Raw genomic sequence first — 21195 nt, forward strand, 5'->3', positions numbered from 1 at the left:
ATAAAGGTGAGGTAATCTAGACTTTTTTGACCTAGGCGACTTCTCTTCTCAGTGACAATACCTCCTGCTGCGCTGAAGGTCCTTTCTGACAGGACACTTGAAGCTGGGCAGGCCAGAAGTTCTATCACAAATTAGGATAGCTCAGGCCACAGGTCAAGCCTGCACACCCAGTAGTCAAGGGGTTCATCGCTCCTCAGAGTGTCGATATCTGCAGTTAAGGCGAGGTAATCTGCTTCCTGTCGGTCGAGTCGTTCTCTGAGGGTGGACCCCGAAGGGCTGTGGCGATGCGTAGGACTTAAAAAGCTCTGCATGTCCTCCATCAACAACACGTCTGCAAAGCGTCCTGTCCTTGCCGGCATGGTCGTGGTAGGAGGAGGATTACTTTTACCTCTTCCCCTGTTAGATTCCCGTTGTGCTGTGACATCACCCTTATACACTGTGTAAAGCATACTTTTTAACTTGTTTTGGAACTGCTGCATCCTTTTCGACTTCCGGTAACATTTCAGCCACTTTCTGATTATGACGGGGGTCTAGTAGCGTGGCCACCCAGTACAGGTCGTTCTCCTTCAGCCTTTTTATACAAGGGTCCCTCAACAGGCATGACAGCATGAAAGACCCCATTTGCACAAGGTTGGATGCCGAGCTACTCATGTCCCGTTCCTCGTCCTCACTAATCTCATTGAAGGTCTGTTCTTCCCCCAGCCACGTACAACACCACGGGTACCAGATAGGTGACAACGAGACCACCCTGGGATGCCTGCTGTGGTTGGTCTTCCTCCTCCTCAAAGCCACATTCCTCCTCTGACTCCTCTTCCTCAGACTCCTCTTCCAGCGTTGCCGCAGGTCCAACAAGCGATGCTGATAAGGCTGTTTCTGGTGGTGATGGTGACCACAACTCTTCCTCATCCTCTTCACGCTCATCTACGGCCTGATCCAGCACTCTTCGCATGGCACGCTCCAGGAAGAAAACAAATGGGATGATGTCGCTGATTGTACCTTCGGTGCAACTGACTAGGTTTGTCACCTGCTCAAAAGGACACATGAGCCTACAGGCATTGCGCATGAGCGTCCAGTAACGTGGCAAAAAAATACCCAGCTGTGCAGAGGCTGTCCTAGAACCCCGGTCATACAAATACTCGTTGACGGCTTTTTCTTTTTGGAGCAGGCGGTTGAACATTAGGAGTGTTGAATTCCAATGTGTCGGGCTGTCGCAAATCAAGCGCCTCACTGGCATGTTTCGCCGCTGAATATCTAAAAGGTGCGCCATGGCCGTGTAGGAACGCCTGAAATGGCCACACACCTTCCTGGCCTGCTTGAGGACGTCCTGTAAGCCTGGGTACTTATGCACAAAGCGTTGTACGATCAGATTCAACACATGTGCCATGCACGGAACATGTGTCAAATTGCTTCCGTTGTCACACACCACTTTGCCGATCTCCACTTGCTGCGGGGTCAGCCACTGATCCACCTGTGCGTTCAGGGCGGACAGGAGTCCTGGTCCGGTGTGACTCTCTGCTTTCAGGCAAGTCAACCCCAAGACGGCGTGACACTGTCGTATCCGGGATGTGCAATAGCCCCTGGGGAGCTGGGGGGGGTGCAGTTGATGTGGAGCAAGACGCAGCAGAAGGACTCAGCCGAGGAGGATGGAGTAGGAGGAGTAGAGGAGGTGGCAGCAGGCCTGCAATTCGTGGCGGTGTCACCAACTCCTCTGCAGAGCCACGCATTCCATGCTTGGCAGCCGTCAGCAGGTTTACCCAATGCACAGTGTACGTGATATACCTGCCCTGAGCATGCTTTGCAGACCAGGTATCAGTGGTCAGATGGACCCTTGCCCCAACACTGTGTGCCAGACATGCCATGACTTCCTTTTCCACAATAGAGTACAGGTTGGGGATTGCTTTTTGTGAAAAAAAAATTTGGCCGGGTACCTTCCACTGCGGTGTCCCGATAGCTACAAATCTTTTGAAGGCCTCAGACTCCACTAGCTTGTATGGTAAAAGCTGGCGGGCTAAGAGTTCCGACAAGCCAGCTGTCAGACGCCGGGCAAGGGGGTGACTGACATTGGCTTCTTACGCTCAAACATTTCCTTGACAGACACCTGACTGTGGGCAGATGAGCAGGAACTGCTGAAGGTGAGAGGCGGAGTGTCGGGTGGTTGAGAGGGGGCAAGGAGGACAGCAGTGGTTGACGTAGCTGAAGATGCTGGACCAGGAGGAGGATGGTGGCTTTGAGTTTGTGTGCTGCTTGTACTCATCATGTGTTGATCCCATAGGCGTTTGTGATGTGAGATCATGTGCCTTCGCAAAGCAGTTGTACCTAGGTGGGTGTTGAACTTCCCACGACTCAGTTTCTTTTGGCACAGGTTGCAAATGGCATCGCTGTTATCAGGAGGCAGACAAAAAAAATGCCACACTGCTGAGCTTTGCAATGACGGCATTCTGGTGGTGGCAACAGCATGCGTTGATTGGCGTGCTGTCTGGCTGACCCCGGGTGCCGATACATGCTGTCTGACTGTGCCACTAGCTCCTTGCGACGACCTCCCCCTCCCACCAACTCGTCTCCTCCTCTGTCTCCCCATCTGAACTTTACCCCTGTTCTTCTCTTCGAGCGGGCACCCACGTGACATCCACGAACACATCGTCGTCATCAGCCGCTACGTGACTCCAGCTTAAATAGAGGCTGGGTCACATGCTGCAGTTGGCCAATCACAGCCGTGCCAATAGTAGGCATGGCTGTGATGGCTTTTTGGGGCAAGTAGTATGACGCTTGTTGATTTGCTGCTTTGCAGCCTTTCAAAAAGCGCCAGAAAAATCGCCGAACACCGAACCCGAACTTTTACGTAAATGTTCGGGTTCGGGTGCCGAAAACCCTAAAGTTCGGTACGAACCCGAACTTTACAGTTCGGGTTCGCGCAACTCTGCTCGGCATTTGAGTGTTTAAATAATGAAGGGGGGGGGGGGGGGGAGTCGTGATTGCAGCTCCCTTTCATTGCACCAACTACATACAAATAAATGCTCCAGGTGCCAAAGTAATTGTCACAAATCAAATTTATTTGTAAAAATTCGGAGAAGCACCAAATCGAATTTTTCAAAACTTTGCTAATCTCCAATTATGTTGATGACATAAATATACAATACACACATTATTTTGAAAAAACAGAAAAGCCAAGTTTATCGAGCAATGCATTGAAAGCCATATTCGAAGTTAAGAAAACTATAAAAATTAACACTGAAAAACACATTCTGGGTTTAGGATAAACAAATACATAAAATTCTAAAATGTATTTTAATATATACACACACACACGAGTCGCCATAGTTCGAGCCATCAAATAAATTTCTTCAAATTTCTTCCTTGACTGTAAAAAGCATAGAAAAAATAATTAGAATGTTTTACACTAGATTTCACATATGATGTTGTCACTTCATTTGTAGTTAAATATTCTCTATTTTGTAATACAGTAAACATTTTTTTGAATTCTTTGCCTTTTTTGTGTTCTTAATGGTAATTCATACATCACACAGTGACACCCCTATGGGCGTCACTGTGTGATGTATGAATTACCATTAAGAACACAAAAAAGGCAAAGAATTCAAAAAAATCAGACCACTAAGATCCAATTATATATGTTCCCACAATCACTTTTTGCTCTGCTAGTCATTGTATTTTTTAGATCAATCGATCATACATTGATAGATACGTGAATGTAAACTGCTGAAAAAGTCAATACAATAAAAAAAATTATATATATATATATATATATATATATATATATATATATATAATTCAAGGGATTGTCCGGGTTTAGAAAACATGGCTGCTATCTCTCAGAAATGGTACCAGACTCGTTCATAGGTTGTGTCTGGTATTACTGCTAAGCTTAATTGAATGGGGCTAAGTTAAAACCTGTGGACCGACGTGGTACTGTTTTAGGAATTTAGCTGCCATTTTTTCTGATCTTGGACAAATTCCTTTAAGGGGGTTTCTAACTGTTTAATACTGATGATTTCTCCACAGGATAGGTAATCAATATCTGATCAGTGGGGTCCGACTCCTGACGTCATCACTTTAAAAAGGCTGAGCAGCTCCAGTAAGCACTGCGGTTTTCCAGCTACTCATCAAGCACAGTGCCTTCTACGGTATACTGGCTGTGCTTGGTATTGCAGGTAAGTGGCTTCACTTAAATGAGACTGAGCTCAGCTTGGGTATACATAATGTCACTGGTATAGGAAGAGTCCATGGCACTCACAAAGCAGAGCGGACTGTTCAAATAGCTGATCGGCAGGAGTGCTGGGAGTCAGACTTCCACTGATCTGATACTGATGGACTATCTTGAGTATAGGCCATCAATATGGAAGACCTGGAAATTCCTTTAACACATTTAGAAAATAAAAGTATATTCACTAAAAGGAAAAAAAGAGATATAAACATAGCAAAATCCTACTGTAGATCCATACCATCTCCTGCAGTGAGGAGAGAGAGCGCGCTATGCGAGTGCTTCCCAATCCTCACTCTTGTCATTGGTGGGGATCTCAGCACTCAGACCCCTACTGATCAAAACCTTTTGAGATGTCAATTTTTTGTAAAAGCTTTGTGACCCTTTAATAAGTTAGGCCCCTCTTCCATCTATTCATGTACCGATATAAGCTAAAATATTTGCTAGTTTCCATTATACCAAATCTGACACGTCCAACCATTGTCTGGTCACTTGGCAAAGTAGCAAGAAACGCAAAACGATGGCACAAATGTGGTGTGCGTCATCATTTGCAACTTTTTTACACCTCAAGAGCTGGGAAAAAACTCAAATAAATCTGACCTATTGGGGGAGCTTTATCAAAACTGGTGTAAAGTAGAACTGGCTCAGTTTCCCACAGCAACCAGATTCTACCTTTCATTTTCCAAAGGAGCTCTTTAAAATGAAAGGAAGAATCTGATTGGTTACTATGGGCAACTAAGCCAGTTCTACTTTACACCAGTTTGAGAAAACTCCTCTCAATGTGTTGGAAAATCTACTGATGGATACCGGCCATCAAAAGCCTTTATATCACAATTATATAAAAAAAATATAAAGCTTTAAAAAAAAAAAAAAAGTTACTCACAGATGGTGTATGTCAGCCGGAATCCTTTTCTCTGATAGATTCCATCAGTTTGGAAATTAAGGAGAATTTTATTACCAGTTGAAGTCATCGAAATTAAGCCTCTGCCACAAAATGTGCTTGTCGGTGACTCGCCCTCCTCCCCACTGCCATAGACGAGCAGGCTATCGGCATAGCAATGTATAGATGACTCTATATCAAATGTTCCAGTTAGGGAAATCTAAGGAAATAAGAGGGAGAAAGTACGGCCAGATGTGAGTTTTTCTGGGTTTCTGATATCAATGAACATATCCTGAAGACAGATCAAAGTCTTGGAAAAGCACAGCAAGAATAATGAAGCTTAGACCTTAGAGATCTGAAATTTAATCACCTTGTATCCAATAGGTGCATGTACAGTAAAATAACAGTTCAGGTTGGGCAAGTAGGACCCTGAAGAATAACCTGGAGATGTGATGTTATTTGTTGCCACAAAGAAAGTTCCTCCACATGGCACTAAAAGGAAGCAATATACATGTTAGGAATATAGTAATGAGTAGAAGACATAAAATATATAAAATACAAAAAATGTCGAATACTAAAAAGTCAGCAAATGTCTTTGTTAAATGACTTTATAGAGCAGAGCTATAAAGTGGAGCTCGAAAGCCACTATCAAAAATCTAAAAACAAAGAATGAAGTGCTTCTGTTATTATCTGTTATACTATCTCTTTATAATATGGTATACATTATTGTAGTGTATAATGAGTACATACATACTGGTAATTTGACCTCCATTTCCTTGATCCTCACCTGTGTTATACGAAGCACTGAATCCCCTAGATGAAACCGAGCCATCGCTAACAAATTCCATCAGCATCTGGTTGGTGGAACCAATTACTGTGGGAATGGGTGTGCTGTCACAAGTGTTGTTCAGGAGGAGTGGAGATCTTCTACTAGGTCCATCAAAGATCCTGACATAGTCTGACAAACACTCAGGAGAGTTCTGAAGACTGAAGTCATCAAATGTCAAGGAAACCTAAATAAAAGCAAAGAACACCATTATAAAATATAATATTTTCATATCGGAAAGCAGTCTTTCTTCTGGAACCAGCATTACTCCTGCATATGTAACGCCCCAGAGGTGCATTACCACTTCTGCACCCTGCTGCTGTCTCCTAGTGTCAGCCTGTGTATTTAAATGCAGGTCCCATAAAATGTGCATCTCCTATTTTGCAACTGTTGGTGTTATGTAATGTGCCTGGTTCAACAGTAGGTGGCAGCATAAACTGCAGAGCTACAGTTATATAGCGTGGAGCTTTCCTTTCCATTCTAACACCCCCCTCTGTGGTGTGGTGTGCGTTTTTCACTTGCTGCAGGGAGGGAGGAGTTTTAGTTTAGAGTTAGTCTAGCTTACCCCCTGCTACGAGAAGGTTCCAGTTTACCCACTGCCAAGGAAGGGTGTGCAGCAGGTGTGTGTTCCTGTTGGAAGTGCCTTGCCAAGGCAAGCTGGAGCATCTTCAGCTCAGCTGGATGTGGAGGCAGAAGCTTAGAGCCTCAGGAGCCAGGAGAGAGAGACTCCCTGGTATAGCAGATTTCAGAGTCAGACTACAAGAGACGTTGCAGCATCCAGAGAAAGCTAAATTGTACAGCTATCCTGTCAGCACAGCAGAGCCAGACAGCAACAGACAAAGCAGAGAGGAGTTTGTCTGCCACAGTTAATGCCGAAGCCTGCTGGGGACCAAGATAAAGTCTGCAAACTGTTTGGATAAACGTTTATGGCAAGTAAAGCTGTTTTCAATGTTATCACAAATTCTGGACTCAACCGTATCCAGGTAGGAGCACCGTGACACGTGCACAAAACATTAAGGGAAATTTAATTTAAATGATTTATGCAACAAAAACAGCAACATAACATCAAGATGCCCAAAAAAAATAAAATAAAGAATAACAGTCTGTCCATGAATGATTATCATTAATAAAGTCGTAAGCTCCTGGCCCCAATGCAAAATTTATAAATAACCCTACCAGGTTTTATTTGTACTACTATTGTCTAATTAAGGTTTTTGCAAAACTTTTGGTCATACTCACTTGTCCATCTGGGGTTCTGATCAAAAATGTAAAGTTCATGTTGTCTGGATAATTGTTTGGATAGTTTTCAGAGGAGAATCTTTCACTTTCAGTATTGAACAGCCTACTGGAAACATCTGACAAAAACAAAAATTAACTGAGTGGGGTGTGTTTTTTGCTGCAGCTCTCTCCCCATCACATCTCTCAGGAGGTGTGCTGTTTCTCCTACATATCTTTCCTTGTAACTGACACAGCCTAAAACCGTATATCTGACTGGTGGCAGTTGAAGGATGGAAATGACCATGTGCGTCCAGCACAGTAGGTGGACGTGCACATTACTATACAGGTTAAACACCGACTGGTACCATTATAAGTACAGAGAATACCTATCAAATGGAGCATTTTTTGTAACAAAATTATATAATTAAAATATTAAGGTGGCAAAACCCTTTAACTCGATCTCCTCCAGAGTATGGAGATGAGCAATCACCAATGCCGTCGCTCTACCCCATACTGTCTCGTTTCTTGGCAGCAGATCCTGTTTACATAGCTCAATCTGCCACTGGGAAATTATGATATTTTGTGCTGCACAAAAGATCCAATTACCCGATAAACGGGTGTCTCGCTCATTCATGGGGTAACCAGAAGTACATTTACACCGCAACATCATCGCTGATGAGCGTTACTAGTAATAGCGATAATCTGTTCAATTGTCGGCCCGTGTAAAGAGCCCTTTAGACTTAACCAGTGTAAAAACTGTGGCCAAAATAAATATATATATATATATATATATATATATATATATATATATATACACACACATATGCACACACACACATACATATACACACACACACATATATACACACACACTGACACAAAGCATCAAAAATAAAAGATTAAAAATTCTCAAAAATATAAATAGTTGATATAAAAACTAAATTCTTTTTTGATGACATTCCCTTTAAACCCTCCTCTACAGACTCTGCTTGTAGTACTTTGAAAACATATCTTCATTTGGAACCTATATCAACTGAAACTTCATTGTCACTGTCGTTTTTAAATGATACTCACCACAATTATAGAATTTGTTAATTTTGGCCACGTCCAGGACACTGAGGCCATCTCTTTGTCCAACCTGCACATTTGGATTAGGAATGGTACTGATGGTGGGTAGATTTGGATTAATAGCGAAAGCAACCCTAGTGGAAAATGATTATTATTATTATAGTTTTCTTTCATATTGACAGCCCCAGGGGTACATCCCATGTCTCTGGAGGGTAGTTAAACAACGTGTCTGGACTTCACTATGTAAATTAAGACCCTTTTGTGGAGTTTCATGTGAGAGAGGAGCTTGAACACTGTTCAAATTACATTCCAAATCGCATATAAGTTAGTGTTAGATAGTAATAGGGAATTGTGCAGCTGAATAGCAGATAGGGTCCAGTGCAGGGAGTAGTGTAGGTTATAGAGATAGTTAGCTGAAATATATAATCCATATAGTTAGTGTTAGATAGTGTAGGTTAGTTAGGGCAGAGTGTAGCAGATAGGGTCCAGTGCAGGGTGTAGTGTAGGTTATAGAGATAGTTAGTGAAATATATAATCCATATAGTTAATGTTAGATAGTCTAGGTTAGTTAGGGCATAGTGTAGCAGATAGGGTCCAGTGCAGGGAGTAGTGTAGGTTATAGAGCTAGTTAGTGAAATATATAATCCAGGTCTACTGGTCAGGTCTTCTCACATTATTCTGTTTAATGCACTGAACACTTCATGTTAATATAAATATATCAATGAACAACAGAGCCAGCAGTCACTCCAATCTTCCCTTCCTTGTGGAAGAAGAGGGATCGGAGCTGCAGTATCCCCATGTACAAAGCCATCTGCCTCCCGCTCCGTATGCTGTATAGTCTCCAGTGCCATGACAGCCCAAAGCAGCTGGTAAAGGGGGAGGGGCGGTATTCTGGGTGGTGGCCACCCCCAATCTGATATCGATGACCTAATGTATGGACATCATGATTATTGCAGACCACAGCACATGCACCTTTCAGCGATTATTAAGGCCTTGAATAAGGGATAACCCTCCTTTAACAAATAATTCTTTAAAAGGGTATTTTGAAGTTCGGTTAGGGAAATTTAACTTAGAAATAATGAGAAACACTTATATCAAACACGTTAGTGAGAAAAAAAATAGGACATTTTCAGATAATTTGTGCCTATATGGTAAAGCCTGGTTAAGATGGCCCTAATGCCTCCTTCATATATCAGTATTTTGGTCAGTGATTTCCATCAGTGATTGTGAGCCAAAACCAGGTGCGGCTCTAAACAGAACAGGAGCAGATATTTCCCTTATACCCAATGTCTGTGCAGCTCCAGTCCTGGTTTTGGCTCAAACACTGATGTGTGATGCGGCTTGAATGAAATATTAGTTAAACGCCTAAGGACTGGATCCGTTTTTATTTTTGAGCTTTCATTTTTTCTATTCTACCTTCCAAAACCTATAACTTCTTACATAATTTGCTCACAGAGCTATATGAGGGCTTAGTTTTGTGGGGCAAGTTGTGTTTTTAATTATACCGTTTAATTTACCATGTCTTGTATTGAAAAATATAAAAAAATGTGGGCGAAATAAAAAATTAAAAAATTCTACCCAAGGTTTTTTGATATTCTAGTGGTCACTATATGTGCTAAATTGACATGACCTTCTTATTCTGGGATAGTACGATTACAGTAATACCAAATATATATATAGTTATGTTTTCCGTCTTTCAAAAATATAAAAACCTTTGACAGATGATATTGAATTTCAATCCCCGACCCTTTCCTCTAGGACAGGCATGCTCAACCTGCGACCCTCAAGCTGTTTTAAAACTACAACTTCCCCAATGCCCTGCTGTAGGCTGTTAGAGCATGCTGGGAGTTGTAGTTTTGCAACAGCTGGAGGGCCGCAAGTTGAGCATGCCTGCTCTAGGAGATAAGCTCCCGCCAGATCTGTCGGCACATGGCTTTCTCCTCTGCCAGTTGAAAACACAGCTGACTGTATAGGTCTATGGCATTTGGCTGACCACTAGTAAAGGTGTATGGGAACCTTATGTCAGTTATCCACCACGGTTCTTCTTACATACATCCTAATACACTTACTTGTCGTAATGCATCACCGAGGTATAATCATATGGGAGACCTAAGGTAGTGCCGTCCTGTATGTCAAAATTGTTCTCCATCCCTGGGGAAAAAAAAATAAAAAATTAGTTTATAGATATTCTCATTCAGAAAAAAATTAAATTGCATTTCATAATTTAAAACTGTTTAAAAATAGATAAAGGTAAAAAATAGATTCCGATTTTATTTAATTTTTTGGAAATATTTTTTCAATAAGTATTATTTTTTCTAATTATTATTTTTTTTTTTTAACTATTTGCTGATGCTAAATCTGCATAAACTTTAGTTACATGTCAGTCAAACTCAATAACTTTGGCAGGATAAATCTATCTTCTAATGTGTATGGGGGTTTACTTGTACTCCCTAAGGGCAGATTCAGGTAAGAGAAGGGGAGGCCAATTTTTAAAACTTCCCATGAGCAGGTCAAGAATTTAAAAATAATCAAATTGATTAAGCAATTTTTAATGACCTGATCCAATTTGTGAGTTATGAGGACATAGTCAAAGTAGTCAGATTCACAATGTTCGTTAAAATCCTATTCAAAGAATATATGGAATATTTTATTTTCCTTAAAAAAATAAACTACTTTTGTATTGTTTTGGTAAATTTTTATGTTGAATTGCACCATATCATTAGATTATAATATCTGAGTGTTATATTGGATGTGAGTGTGATGTGTGTGTTGATGTACACGGTACCTCGTTTGACATTTTTGTAATTTATGGTGATGTAGCTGCCACGATCAGATCGGCTATTTTCATGTTGAAATCCCAAGGCGTGGTTTAGCTCATGTTGTATGATTCCTCTGGACATGCAAGCAGGGGCTAATAAACGTACAGGTTGAGCTCCTCCATTTTGTCCAACATAGGATGAACAACTGAAATACCAGAAAAATATGCATTTAGAGGTAAGTTACTTCATGCTGAAGGATTACTATATAATTAGATTCTTCAACAGTTCTTGAATATGAATACAGGGCAAAAAGGTCGCTGACAACCGGTTACTGGTGTCTGTTTCAGGGATAAATTGACATTGCTGAAGACTGATGAGGGGTAAACAGTGAAGCTATGATCATGATTTATCACGGGGTTAACAGGAATTAGAATAAAAGGAGCCACACCACAGTTATGTCTAGTGCTGCAGCTCATTTAAATAAGATATCAGATAAAAAACATGGACAAGAGTGGGGTTGTTCATAGAAACCTGACATCAAATATGCTTGGTTACCCGACTCATTTTATGGCAGATATCGAGGAAGAGAATGATTGAAAAGTTGGATTTCAAAATGCCTCATCTATTTGATCTTCAGGTTACGCTGCTATCAAAGATTAGTGTTGAGTGCTTATATTCTAATCTCAAATTTTAAATCCCGAATATCGCCACTTTGAGAGTTTGAAAATATTTAGAATATAGTGCTATATATTCGTAACGGAAAATAGTGTTGATTGTGAAAATTCGAATCTCAAATTTATCGTGAATATCTGCACTTAGCAACATCCCTAGCAACCAATAGGAAAGTTGCCTACCCCTAAGTGTTGATCGCAAATATTCTAATTGCAAATTTTTTATCGCGAATATATTACATTGCCGATTTTCGCAATCAAGTAAATAATGACTGGAGATCACAAATTCTTAAATTTGAGAATTTATAGCGAATATTCGGCCAAAAATTTGCTAAATATCGCAAATTCGAATATTGACTATGCCGCTCATCACTACCAAAGATGTCTACTAGCGGTTTGACCCACTTCCCTAATAAAAGTGCAACCAAACATACATGTGTTTAGAGGGCTCGGGAAGATGTCTTCCCTGTGTATCTTCTGTGTGGCTCAAATGCATACTAATAGTTGTCATCTTCTCTTGGGGGTTTTAGCTGGGCTAGGCTTAGCCTAGGAACTTGGGTTTGGGAACAGAAAGACCTTCTTCTTCAACAAATACCAAAGCACACTTTGATGCAAATAGATATGAAAAAGGCTGCCTCCCTTCTATACATGCCCTAAGAACAGAAATTTGAATATGCCCTGATAACTGAAGTATTGTCTGTAAAAAATGCTCATGAAGTACAGAACCTAACAAAGCTCCTTGACAGCATCACAAATTATGGTTTTTGATGGTTTGAATATTAACTCCTCCGCTATAGTCATTAGAATAACTAACACACCCCAGTCATGAACTATCTCAAAGCTAGACAAAGGGGAATGTGCTAGATGGTGGGACCAGTGTGTGCCATTGGGTATAATAAATCATAGTTCATGAAGTTGCCACACAACCTACATCAAAGCAGATGTTGTGACAAGACCCAAAATCTGAGGTTCCTTAAGGGGCAAGGCAAGAATAATTCCTGTTGAGGGTTTAACCACTTTGGGGGATCTGCAGAAAAGGTCCCCATGGTTGAACAAACCTTTTAAAGCCAAAAAATATTTGTATAGACTCTGGATGAGTGAGCTCCCCTTCCCATCTAGGCAAACAAATGACTTACCCATCAGATGAGATAATGTTAAGGTAATTTACTTCTACAGTCCTGTTTATAAAGCGTACACAGGTTAAGGATTCAAATTCCTGCATTGCGGTCATGAAAAGATTCTGATATGCAATACCTAGTCAAATAAAGATCACGTGATTACTATCAGCTTGGAATTTCTAGGAAGTCATCACCAATATCAATGTATATGTTAATGTTTTATGAATCTCTGCAACTTACCGTAACCTGGAGATAAGGTATATGGCACTTGGACAGTTCCATCTGCAGATTTAGGCCATGAAGAGTTACGGTTTGTGGCATAACGACCCATCCTTTTCACTACATCACCATAGACTATTGGTTGTGCGCTTTTGTCCATTCCTTTGGAAGAGAAGAAAATATCTATAAGCATGATCTGTAGGTTTAAATTAAACATGAAGATTCAGCAGGCAATTGTCAGATGAGAAGCTTTCCTTCCCAGCAATCACCTGCTCGCTAGTGGAGGAGAGCGCTGCTATTACTGCAACAATCTCCTCCTTAGTATGGGAACGAACAATCACTAATGCCATCTTTCGTCCTCATACTGAATTACTGTTTGACTTCAGCAGATCGCAATTACACAGCACGATCTGCTGCCGACAAATGAGGGTCTTTAAACCTGCTAAAAGATTTGAATTAGCAGATAAACAAGTATTTTCTCCTTCATAGAGTAATTAGTGGCAGTATTACACTGCCAGATCATCGCTCACAATCATCTTCTGGTATAATAGGGCCAGTAAATAAAGAGACTTTGCATGGGCATCATTTGCTAAAACAATTGACTTTCATTGTATTTCAATAGCTACAATAATATATTGCCTGTGCTCATTCTAGATTTTTATTGGTTTCTAACATATAAGGGTTTGTTCTGCCTTTTGACCATTTTACCTGTCCCCAGCAGTGAGTAGCTCTTAGGGAAAAAATTATACTCACCTGACCCCTGCCAGTCCATTCGGGCTCTATGGCTCCTTTCCACAAACTTTTAGTCCCCATCTTTAAACATCCAGTCAAGTGGCACACCACTGCTGGGTCACATCTTGCTTGTGGACATGTCACCACTGAGACCATTGTCTGGCCACAGTTGAGCACATGACAATATCTGGAAGTTTGGAGGCCAGGGACCAGGTTATTGGTGAACAGAGCTAAGGAACCAGAATGGAGATGCTGACAGCAGGTGAGTGATTTGATCACTAAGTATAAAGTGCTTCAGGAGACAAGTAAAAATGGCTGAACGGCTGCACAATTCCTTCCAAATGGTGATGGATCATACCATGAAATGCAATGATAGGTTTATGTGTATTGGCAAAAAGAGGTGAGATGGGACTTCATGTGTAATGTCCAAGAAGAGGGCAATCATCATCAATCGTGTTCAATTTGTGAGGCTGTGCATGTTTTATGGTAGGTGTATCTACTGTCACTGTTCCTCTAGTCAGAATAATCAAGAGTAGTGTTGAGCGAACTTCTGTTTTAAGTTCGGCGTCTAAAGTTCGGCTTCCGGTTAGCGGAGAATCCCGATATGGATTCCGAATTCCGTTGTGGTCCGTGGTAGCGGAATCAATAATCGGCCATTATTGATTCCGCTACCACGGACCACAACAGAATTCGGAATCCATATCGGGATTCTCCGCTAACCGGAAGCCGAACTTTAGACGCCGAACAGAAGTTCGCTCAACACTAATCAAGAGAAGTCAGGAAAAGCTGGGCGTCTGTCTCTCTTCAAATGTAGAAAAAAAAGGTCTTGCTATAGCAGTCATTCCACTGAGGCCAGTGGTAGATGGCACTGAAAGAAACAGACTTATGACCAATGTCGCGATGTTGGGGCAGTAGGAAAATTAACCGTGTAGGTATCGATTAACTACAAAAATTATTAACAGAACACCCCTTTTAAAACGATATGTCAATCTTATGGCTATGCATTCTGTAAACCCTATAGGTGTCCATGTACACTAGATGAAAGTCTGCCAAGGATACAAATTTCGGTAGAGGAAACACTTAAAGGTTATTGCTCAATAGTGTGGCTTGCACATGAGGTCAAACCATGCCCACCAACAGAAACCCATGTCCATATGATTTAGAAGTGAATTTATGTGACCATTGATGCTGGGGATTAAAGCGACTTGGCCGAATTCAACCAAATGCACAATTGGGCTGTACCTTTAATGTTTCATGGATGTTACCCAATAAATGCTGTTAAAAGATCAGGCAAGCTGAATTTTAGCATGTTTGATTCTTTGTATTTGCAGGGACAAAAGCCACCACCAGAGGTTTATGACAGCTACTTATTTTCCACTATCCATTGAACAAAACATGCCAACCTAAGTGTATATATTTAAAGGGGACTGGAAGGAATTTTTAACCGCCAGATGTCTAAGGTGTGTGAATACCTTGGGATGTTGTCAGGGAAAATACTGCCAATGAAGGAATGAGGAAATGTCATAGTCCTACCTTCGTTCACTTTAAGAATCTTGGAGAAGACGTCAAGAGGTTCCTCTGTTTTGGTATTGTCTTCTTTCCCTGTAAATATATTAAAAACTGAGAAATTTTTGCTAACATACTCAGACAAGCAGAATAGAACAATGAATGAAGAGTCTACTGTATTTAAAAGGGCAGAATAACGACCCAATTAATTAGCAGGATCTAAAGGCATACTGGGAAGTATGCCTTGTTTATTAAGGCCGATTCTGCTGACAGGTTTACAAGTACATTTTGTGGTAGCAAACCTTTCCTTTCAAATAACTACATAGATAAAGCGGCCATCCAAATGAGATTGTTGAAGGCAATTATCAACTTTGGCCATTTTATTGTCAATCATCGTTGCACGATAGCCGATGGTAGACTTCTGTCTGTTCAAATTATGATCGGCTCAATTTGTAAGCACTTCTCTCCACCCAAGCTACTGAGATATGGAGATTTCATCACTCAGTCCCCCACCGATCAAAACCTTTGCGTCACTATCATATTAAAAGTCTTAACAAAACTCATTGAGCCTTTAACCGCTTGCCGCCACGCTAACGCCGAAAGGCGTCATTTCTGCGGCGCTCCCAGGTCACACTAACGCTAATAGGCGTCATCTCGCATGAGCCGAGATTTCCTGTGAACGCGCGCACAGGCGCGCGCGCGCTCACAGGAACGGAAGGTAAGAGAGTTGATCTCCAGCCTGCCAGCGGCGATCGTTCGCTGGCAGGCTCGAGATGTGTTTTTTTTAACCCCTAACAGGTATATTAGACGCTGTTTTGATAACAGCGTCTAATATACCTGCTACCTGGTCCTCTGGTGGTCCCCTTTGTTTGGATCGACCAGAGGACACAGGTAGCTCAGTAAAGTAGCACCAAGCACCACTACACTACACTACACCCCCCCGTCACTTATTAACCCCTTATTAGCCCCTGATCACCCCATATAGACTCCCTGATCACCCCCCTGTCATTGATTACCCCCCTGTAAAGCTCCATTCAGACGTCCGCATGATTTTTACGGATCCACTGATAGATGGATCGGATCCGCAAAACGCATCCGGACGTCTGAATGAAGCCTTACAGGGGCGTGATCAATGACTGTGGTGATCACCCCATATAGACTCTCTGATCACCCCCCTGTCATTGATTACCCCCCTGTAAAGCTCCATTCAGACGTCCGCATGATTTTTACGGATCCACTGATAGATGGATCGGATCCGCAAAACGCATCCGGACGTCTGAATGAAGCCTTACAGGGGCATGATCAATGACTGTGGTGATCATCCCATATAGACTCCCTGATCACCCCCCTGTAAAGCTCCATTCAGATGTCCGCATGATTTTTACGGATGCACTGATAGATGGATCGGATCCGCAAAACGCATCCGGACGTCTGAATGAAGCCTTACAGGGGCGTGATCAATGACTGTGGTGATCACCCCATATAGACTCCCTGATCAACCCCCTGTCATTGATTACCCCCCTGTAAAGCTCCATTCAGACGTCCGCATGATTTTTACGGATCCACTGATAGATGGATCGGATCCGCAAAACGCATCCGGACGTCTGAATGAAGCCTTACACGGGCGTGATCAATGACTGTGGTTATCACCCCATATAGACTCCCTGATCACCCCCCCTGTCATTGATCACCCCCCTGTCATTGATCACCCCTCTGTAAGGCTCAATTCAGACATTTTTTTGGCCCAAGTTAGCGGAATTTTTTTTTTTTTTTCTTACAAAGTCTCATATTCCACTAACTTGTGTCAAAAAATAAAATCTCACATGAACTCACCATACCCCTCACGGAAACCAAATGCGGGTGAGAGAAATATCTTGGCAAAAGACAACTTTTCCCATTTTTTTATACAAAGTTGGCATTTGACCAAGATATTTATCTCACCCAGCATGGGTATATGTAAAAAGACACCCCAAAACACATTCCTCAACTTCTCCTGAGTACGGCGATACCAGATGTGTGACACTTTTTTGCAGCCTAGGTGGGCAAAGGGGCCCATATTCCAAAGAGCACCTTTCGGATTTCACAGGTCATTTTTTGCAGAATTTGATTTCAAAATCCTTACCACACATTCGGGCCCCTAGAATGCCAGGGCAGTATAACTACCCCACAAGTGACCCCATTTTGGAAAGAAGAGACCCCAAGGTATTCGCTGATGGGCATAGTGAGTTCATGGAAGTTTTTATTTTTTGTCACAAGTTAGGGCTCTTTCACACCTGCGTTATTGTCTTCCGGCATAGAGTTCCGTCGTCGGGGCTCTATGCCGGAAGAATCCTGATCAGGATTATCCTAATGCATTCTGAATGGAGAGTAATCCGTTCAGGATGCATCAGGATGTCTTCAGTTCCGGTACGGAACGTTTGTTGGCCGGAGAAAATACCGCAGCATGCTGCGCTTTTTGCTCCGGCCAAAAATCCGGAACACTTGCCGCAAGGCCGGATCCGGAATTAATGCCCATTGAAAGGCATTGATCCGGATCCGGCCTTAAGCTAAACGTCGTTTCGGCGCATTGCCGGAGCCGACATTTAGCTTTTTCAGAGTGGTTACCATGGCTGCCGGGACGCTAAAGTCCTGACAGCCATGGTAAGTGTAGCGGGGAGCGGGGGAGCAGTGTACTTACCGTCCGTGCGGCTCCCGGGGCGCTCCAGAGTGACGTCAGGGCGCCCCAAGCGCATGGATCACGTGATCGCATGGATCACGTCATCCATGCGCATGGGGCGCTCTGACGTCATTCTGGAGCGCCCCGGGAGCCGCACGGACTGTAAGTATACCGCTCCCCCGCTCCCCGCTCCTACTATGGCAACCAGGACTTTAATAGCGTCCTGGGTGCCATAGTAACACTGAAAGCATTTGGAAGACGGTTCCGTCTTCAAATGCTTTCAGTACACTTGCGTTTTTCCGGATCCGGCAGGCACCTCCGGCAACGGAAGTGCATGCCGGATCCCAACAACGCAAGTGTGAAAGAGGCCTTAGTGGAATATGAGACTTTGTATGAAAAAAAAAAAAAAATAAAAAATCATCATTTTCCGCTAACTTGTGACAAAAAATAAAAAGTTCTATGAACTCACTATGCCCATCAGCGAATACCTTAGGGTGTGTACTTTCAGAAATGGGGTCATTTGTGGGGTGTTTGTACTGTCTGGGCATTGTAGAACCTCAGGAAACATGACAGGTGCTCAGAAAGTCAGAGCTGCTTCAAAAAGCGGAAATTCACATTTTTGTACCATAGTTTGTAAACGCTATAACTTTTACCTAAACCATTTTTTTTTACCCAAACATTTTTTTTTATCAAAGACATGTAGAACTATAAATTTAGAGCAAAATTTCTATATGGATCTCGTTTTTTTTGCAAAATTTTACAACTGAAAGTGAAAAATGTCATTTTTTTGCAAAAAAATCGTTAAATTTCGATTAATAACAAAAAAAGTAAAAATGTCAGCAGCAATGAAATACCACCAAATGAAAGCTCTATTAGTGAGAAGAAAAGGAGGTAAAATTCATTTGGGTGGTAAGTTGCATGACCGAGCAATAAACGGTGAAAGTAGTGTAGTGCCGATTTGTAAAAAATGGCCTGGTCTTTAGGGGGGTATAAACCTGTGGTCCTTAAGTGGTTAAAAAGAGTCAACATACTTGACAGTGATGAAAGGTGTCCGAAAACTTACCAACATTTTTTCCCGACGTTGGCTGACTTTTACACCCCTAAGTGAGAAGAACAATGATAGGCTTAGTCAAATTTAAAAATAAAGTTGTCTATTTCACTTATAAACACCATTGTGTTCCATTGTGTAGAAGTGCCAGACAGGACCTGGAAAACTGCTTATAGCATATTTCTTCTAAACTAAAAATCATAGTTACTTAAAGTTGTATTTGTGAATAAAATTATATTTTTATGCGATTATTGAAATAGTTAAATCTGTTGCTTTTATACTACATAACATTAGCATTGTCACAAATATTCTACACAAGAGCACATCTTTTATATGAACATTTACTAAAACACAATAGTATTTACTAGAACAGGGATGCTCAACCTGCGTTTCTCCAGCTATTGCAAAACTACAACTCCCAGCATGCCCAGACAGTTTACAGCTATCAGCCTACAGCAGGGCATGGGCATGGTGGGAGTTGTTGTTTTACAACAGCTTGAGGGCCACAGAGGTTGAGCATCCCTGGGCTAGAAGATCACAATTATTCTGATATTGCTGTTTAAACATTAGAGATTTGACATTGAAATAAAAGTCAGAAATGGTTAGTAAAAAAGGTCTCGCCTCAACCAAACCCCTGCCACTACTATTCTGTTCCAACACTTCTCCGACCCCCACTTCCTGTCCCGATTCCACACACTAATATTCCAGGAAAGGCTCACTCACCCAAGTTACCACTAAGGGCAGTGAATGGATGAGCAGGATTTTCCTGGCATATCCAGGATAGGAAGTGATGAGCATAAAGAACAACAGCATTGAAGCGATAGAAGCTCAGGATTGGTGGCGGTGAGTTATTTCTGTCCCCTTTAGATTTAAAAAAACCCAAAAAACACTCCCCTGAAACCACCTCAAAGGAGCATGACCATCATAAGAATGAATTCATAATTAGTTACGAGTTGTATCCCAGCCCCTTTGTCAGTTTCTTCTGTACTGCAGCATTTCTGTCCACCTGCCATACATGGGACTACAACCCAGTTCTAGTTAAGTAAATGGGGCTGTGCTGAGGTTCCCAGTAGAGTGAATGTATAGGAGTGCTGGTGTGCAGGGAAATTTGAAAAAAGATTTAGTGCTCAACTAGTAAATGCTTTCAAACAGGAAGACTTGCATATCTTAGAAACATGCCATTACTTCCAGTGATTGGAAAAGGTATTAAAGGGTGGATTGGGCATTGATGTAAATTATGGTGTACACATTCAGTTGGAGGATGAGAGACAAAAAGATATATAGATGACAATATAATTAGAACATAGATTATAGTGATAGTAGATGTTATATTAGTCTCACCTTGATAGGTAATCCTGTAGAAGAAGCAACCAGGCAGATGAGAAAGATGATGGAAATGCTTGAATTCATCTTTGTTTGGGTCTGGAGGCTGTTAAGGGGAGAATCCTTGTTCTGTGATGCTTTCTGTTGTATCTTTCTCAGATACCTCCCTTATATGTGGGAACAGACCACCTTCTTAGCCAATCAGCTCTCAGAACAACAGGTTCTAGGGATTACATTGCCCAAAGACAGGTTCCCTCTGGCCTTGTGCATCACAAAACATCCTCATCATCATATTTAATCCTTTAACAATTGGGCAATCCTACAAATACCAAACTTTGACATCAGGGCAAAATGCAAAAAAACCTGCAGACGACCCTAGGAGAAGACATTTAGATTATGTTTACAATGCTTTTGTGTATTACTTGGCCGAAGACCACTGACTTGTGTTTCTTGTTCTATTTCTAGGTTCTCAGTGTCCTGTGAAAAATGCTATGTGAAACTAATGTTGATCTTTCCAAGTCTTGAAGAAAATAGATTTTTTTTTTTCACGTCCTGGGTGAATTGAATATATAAAAAAAAAAGTTGAAGCACAATTAAACTATAAAAAATAAATAAAAAAGTATGAGTTTGGCCAATATGTAAAATAAATATTCTGAAGACAATATACTGTATTTAATACAGTAAAATATTCTGCACACTTGATATTATAATTCGTGGGTAAGTTTGATTTTTGTGTTTTGTTTATACTTGCTAAGAAAGAATCAAATATGCAAAATATATATATATTCTGAAGTCAATACTAGAGATGAGAGAACCACTCGAGATTTGGTTAGTTTCAGGTTTGTTGCATTTTTTCAAAAAGTTAGGTTTGGACCTGAATCGATTCTGGCCAAACCAAAGTGGCTTCAATTGTCCTGAAAGTTGGTATATAACCCCCTTTCGTCTCCTAAGTTTT

General features: G+C 41.5%; 1 protein-coding gene across 1 annotated transcript; it reads right to left on the reverse strand.

The window, feature by feature from the left end:
• Nucleotides 1-3190: 3190 nt before the first annotated feature.
• Nucleotides 3191-20546, reverse strand: LOC120982003 (embryonic protein UVS.2-like). The gene is made up of 13 exons (XM_040411847.1): nucleotides 20259-20546; nucleotides 18933-18969; nucleotides 15241-15309; nucleotides 12997-13137; nucleotides 12775-12892; nucleotides 10994-11172; nucleotides 10278-10359; nucleotides 8215-8342; nucleotides 7162-7277; nucleotides 5884-6109; nucleotides 5467-5588; nucleotides 5100-5316; nucleotides 3191-3358 (listed from the first exon to the last, which is right to left on the reverse strand). Exons 1-13 carry the CDS (start codon nucleotides 20325-20327, stop codon nucleotides 3342-3344), a joined length of 1521 nt encoding a protein of 506 aa, XP_040267781.1. The 5' UTR covers nucleotides 20328-20546; the 3' UTR covers nucleotides 3191-3341.
• Nucleotides 20547-21195: the final 649 nt, after the last annotated feature.

This window comes from Bufo bufo, chromosome 11 (assembly GCF_905171765.1).
Source record: "Bufo bufo chromosome 11, aBufBuf1.1, whole genome shotgun sequence".
In the NCBI taxonomy this organism is placed as follows: Eukaryota; Metazoa; Chordata; class Amphibia; order Anura; family Bufonidae; genus Bufo; species Bufo bufo.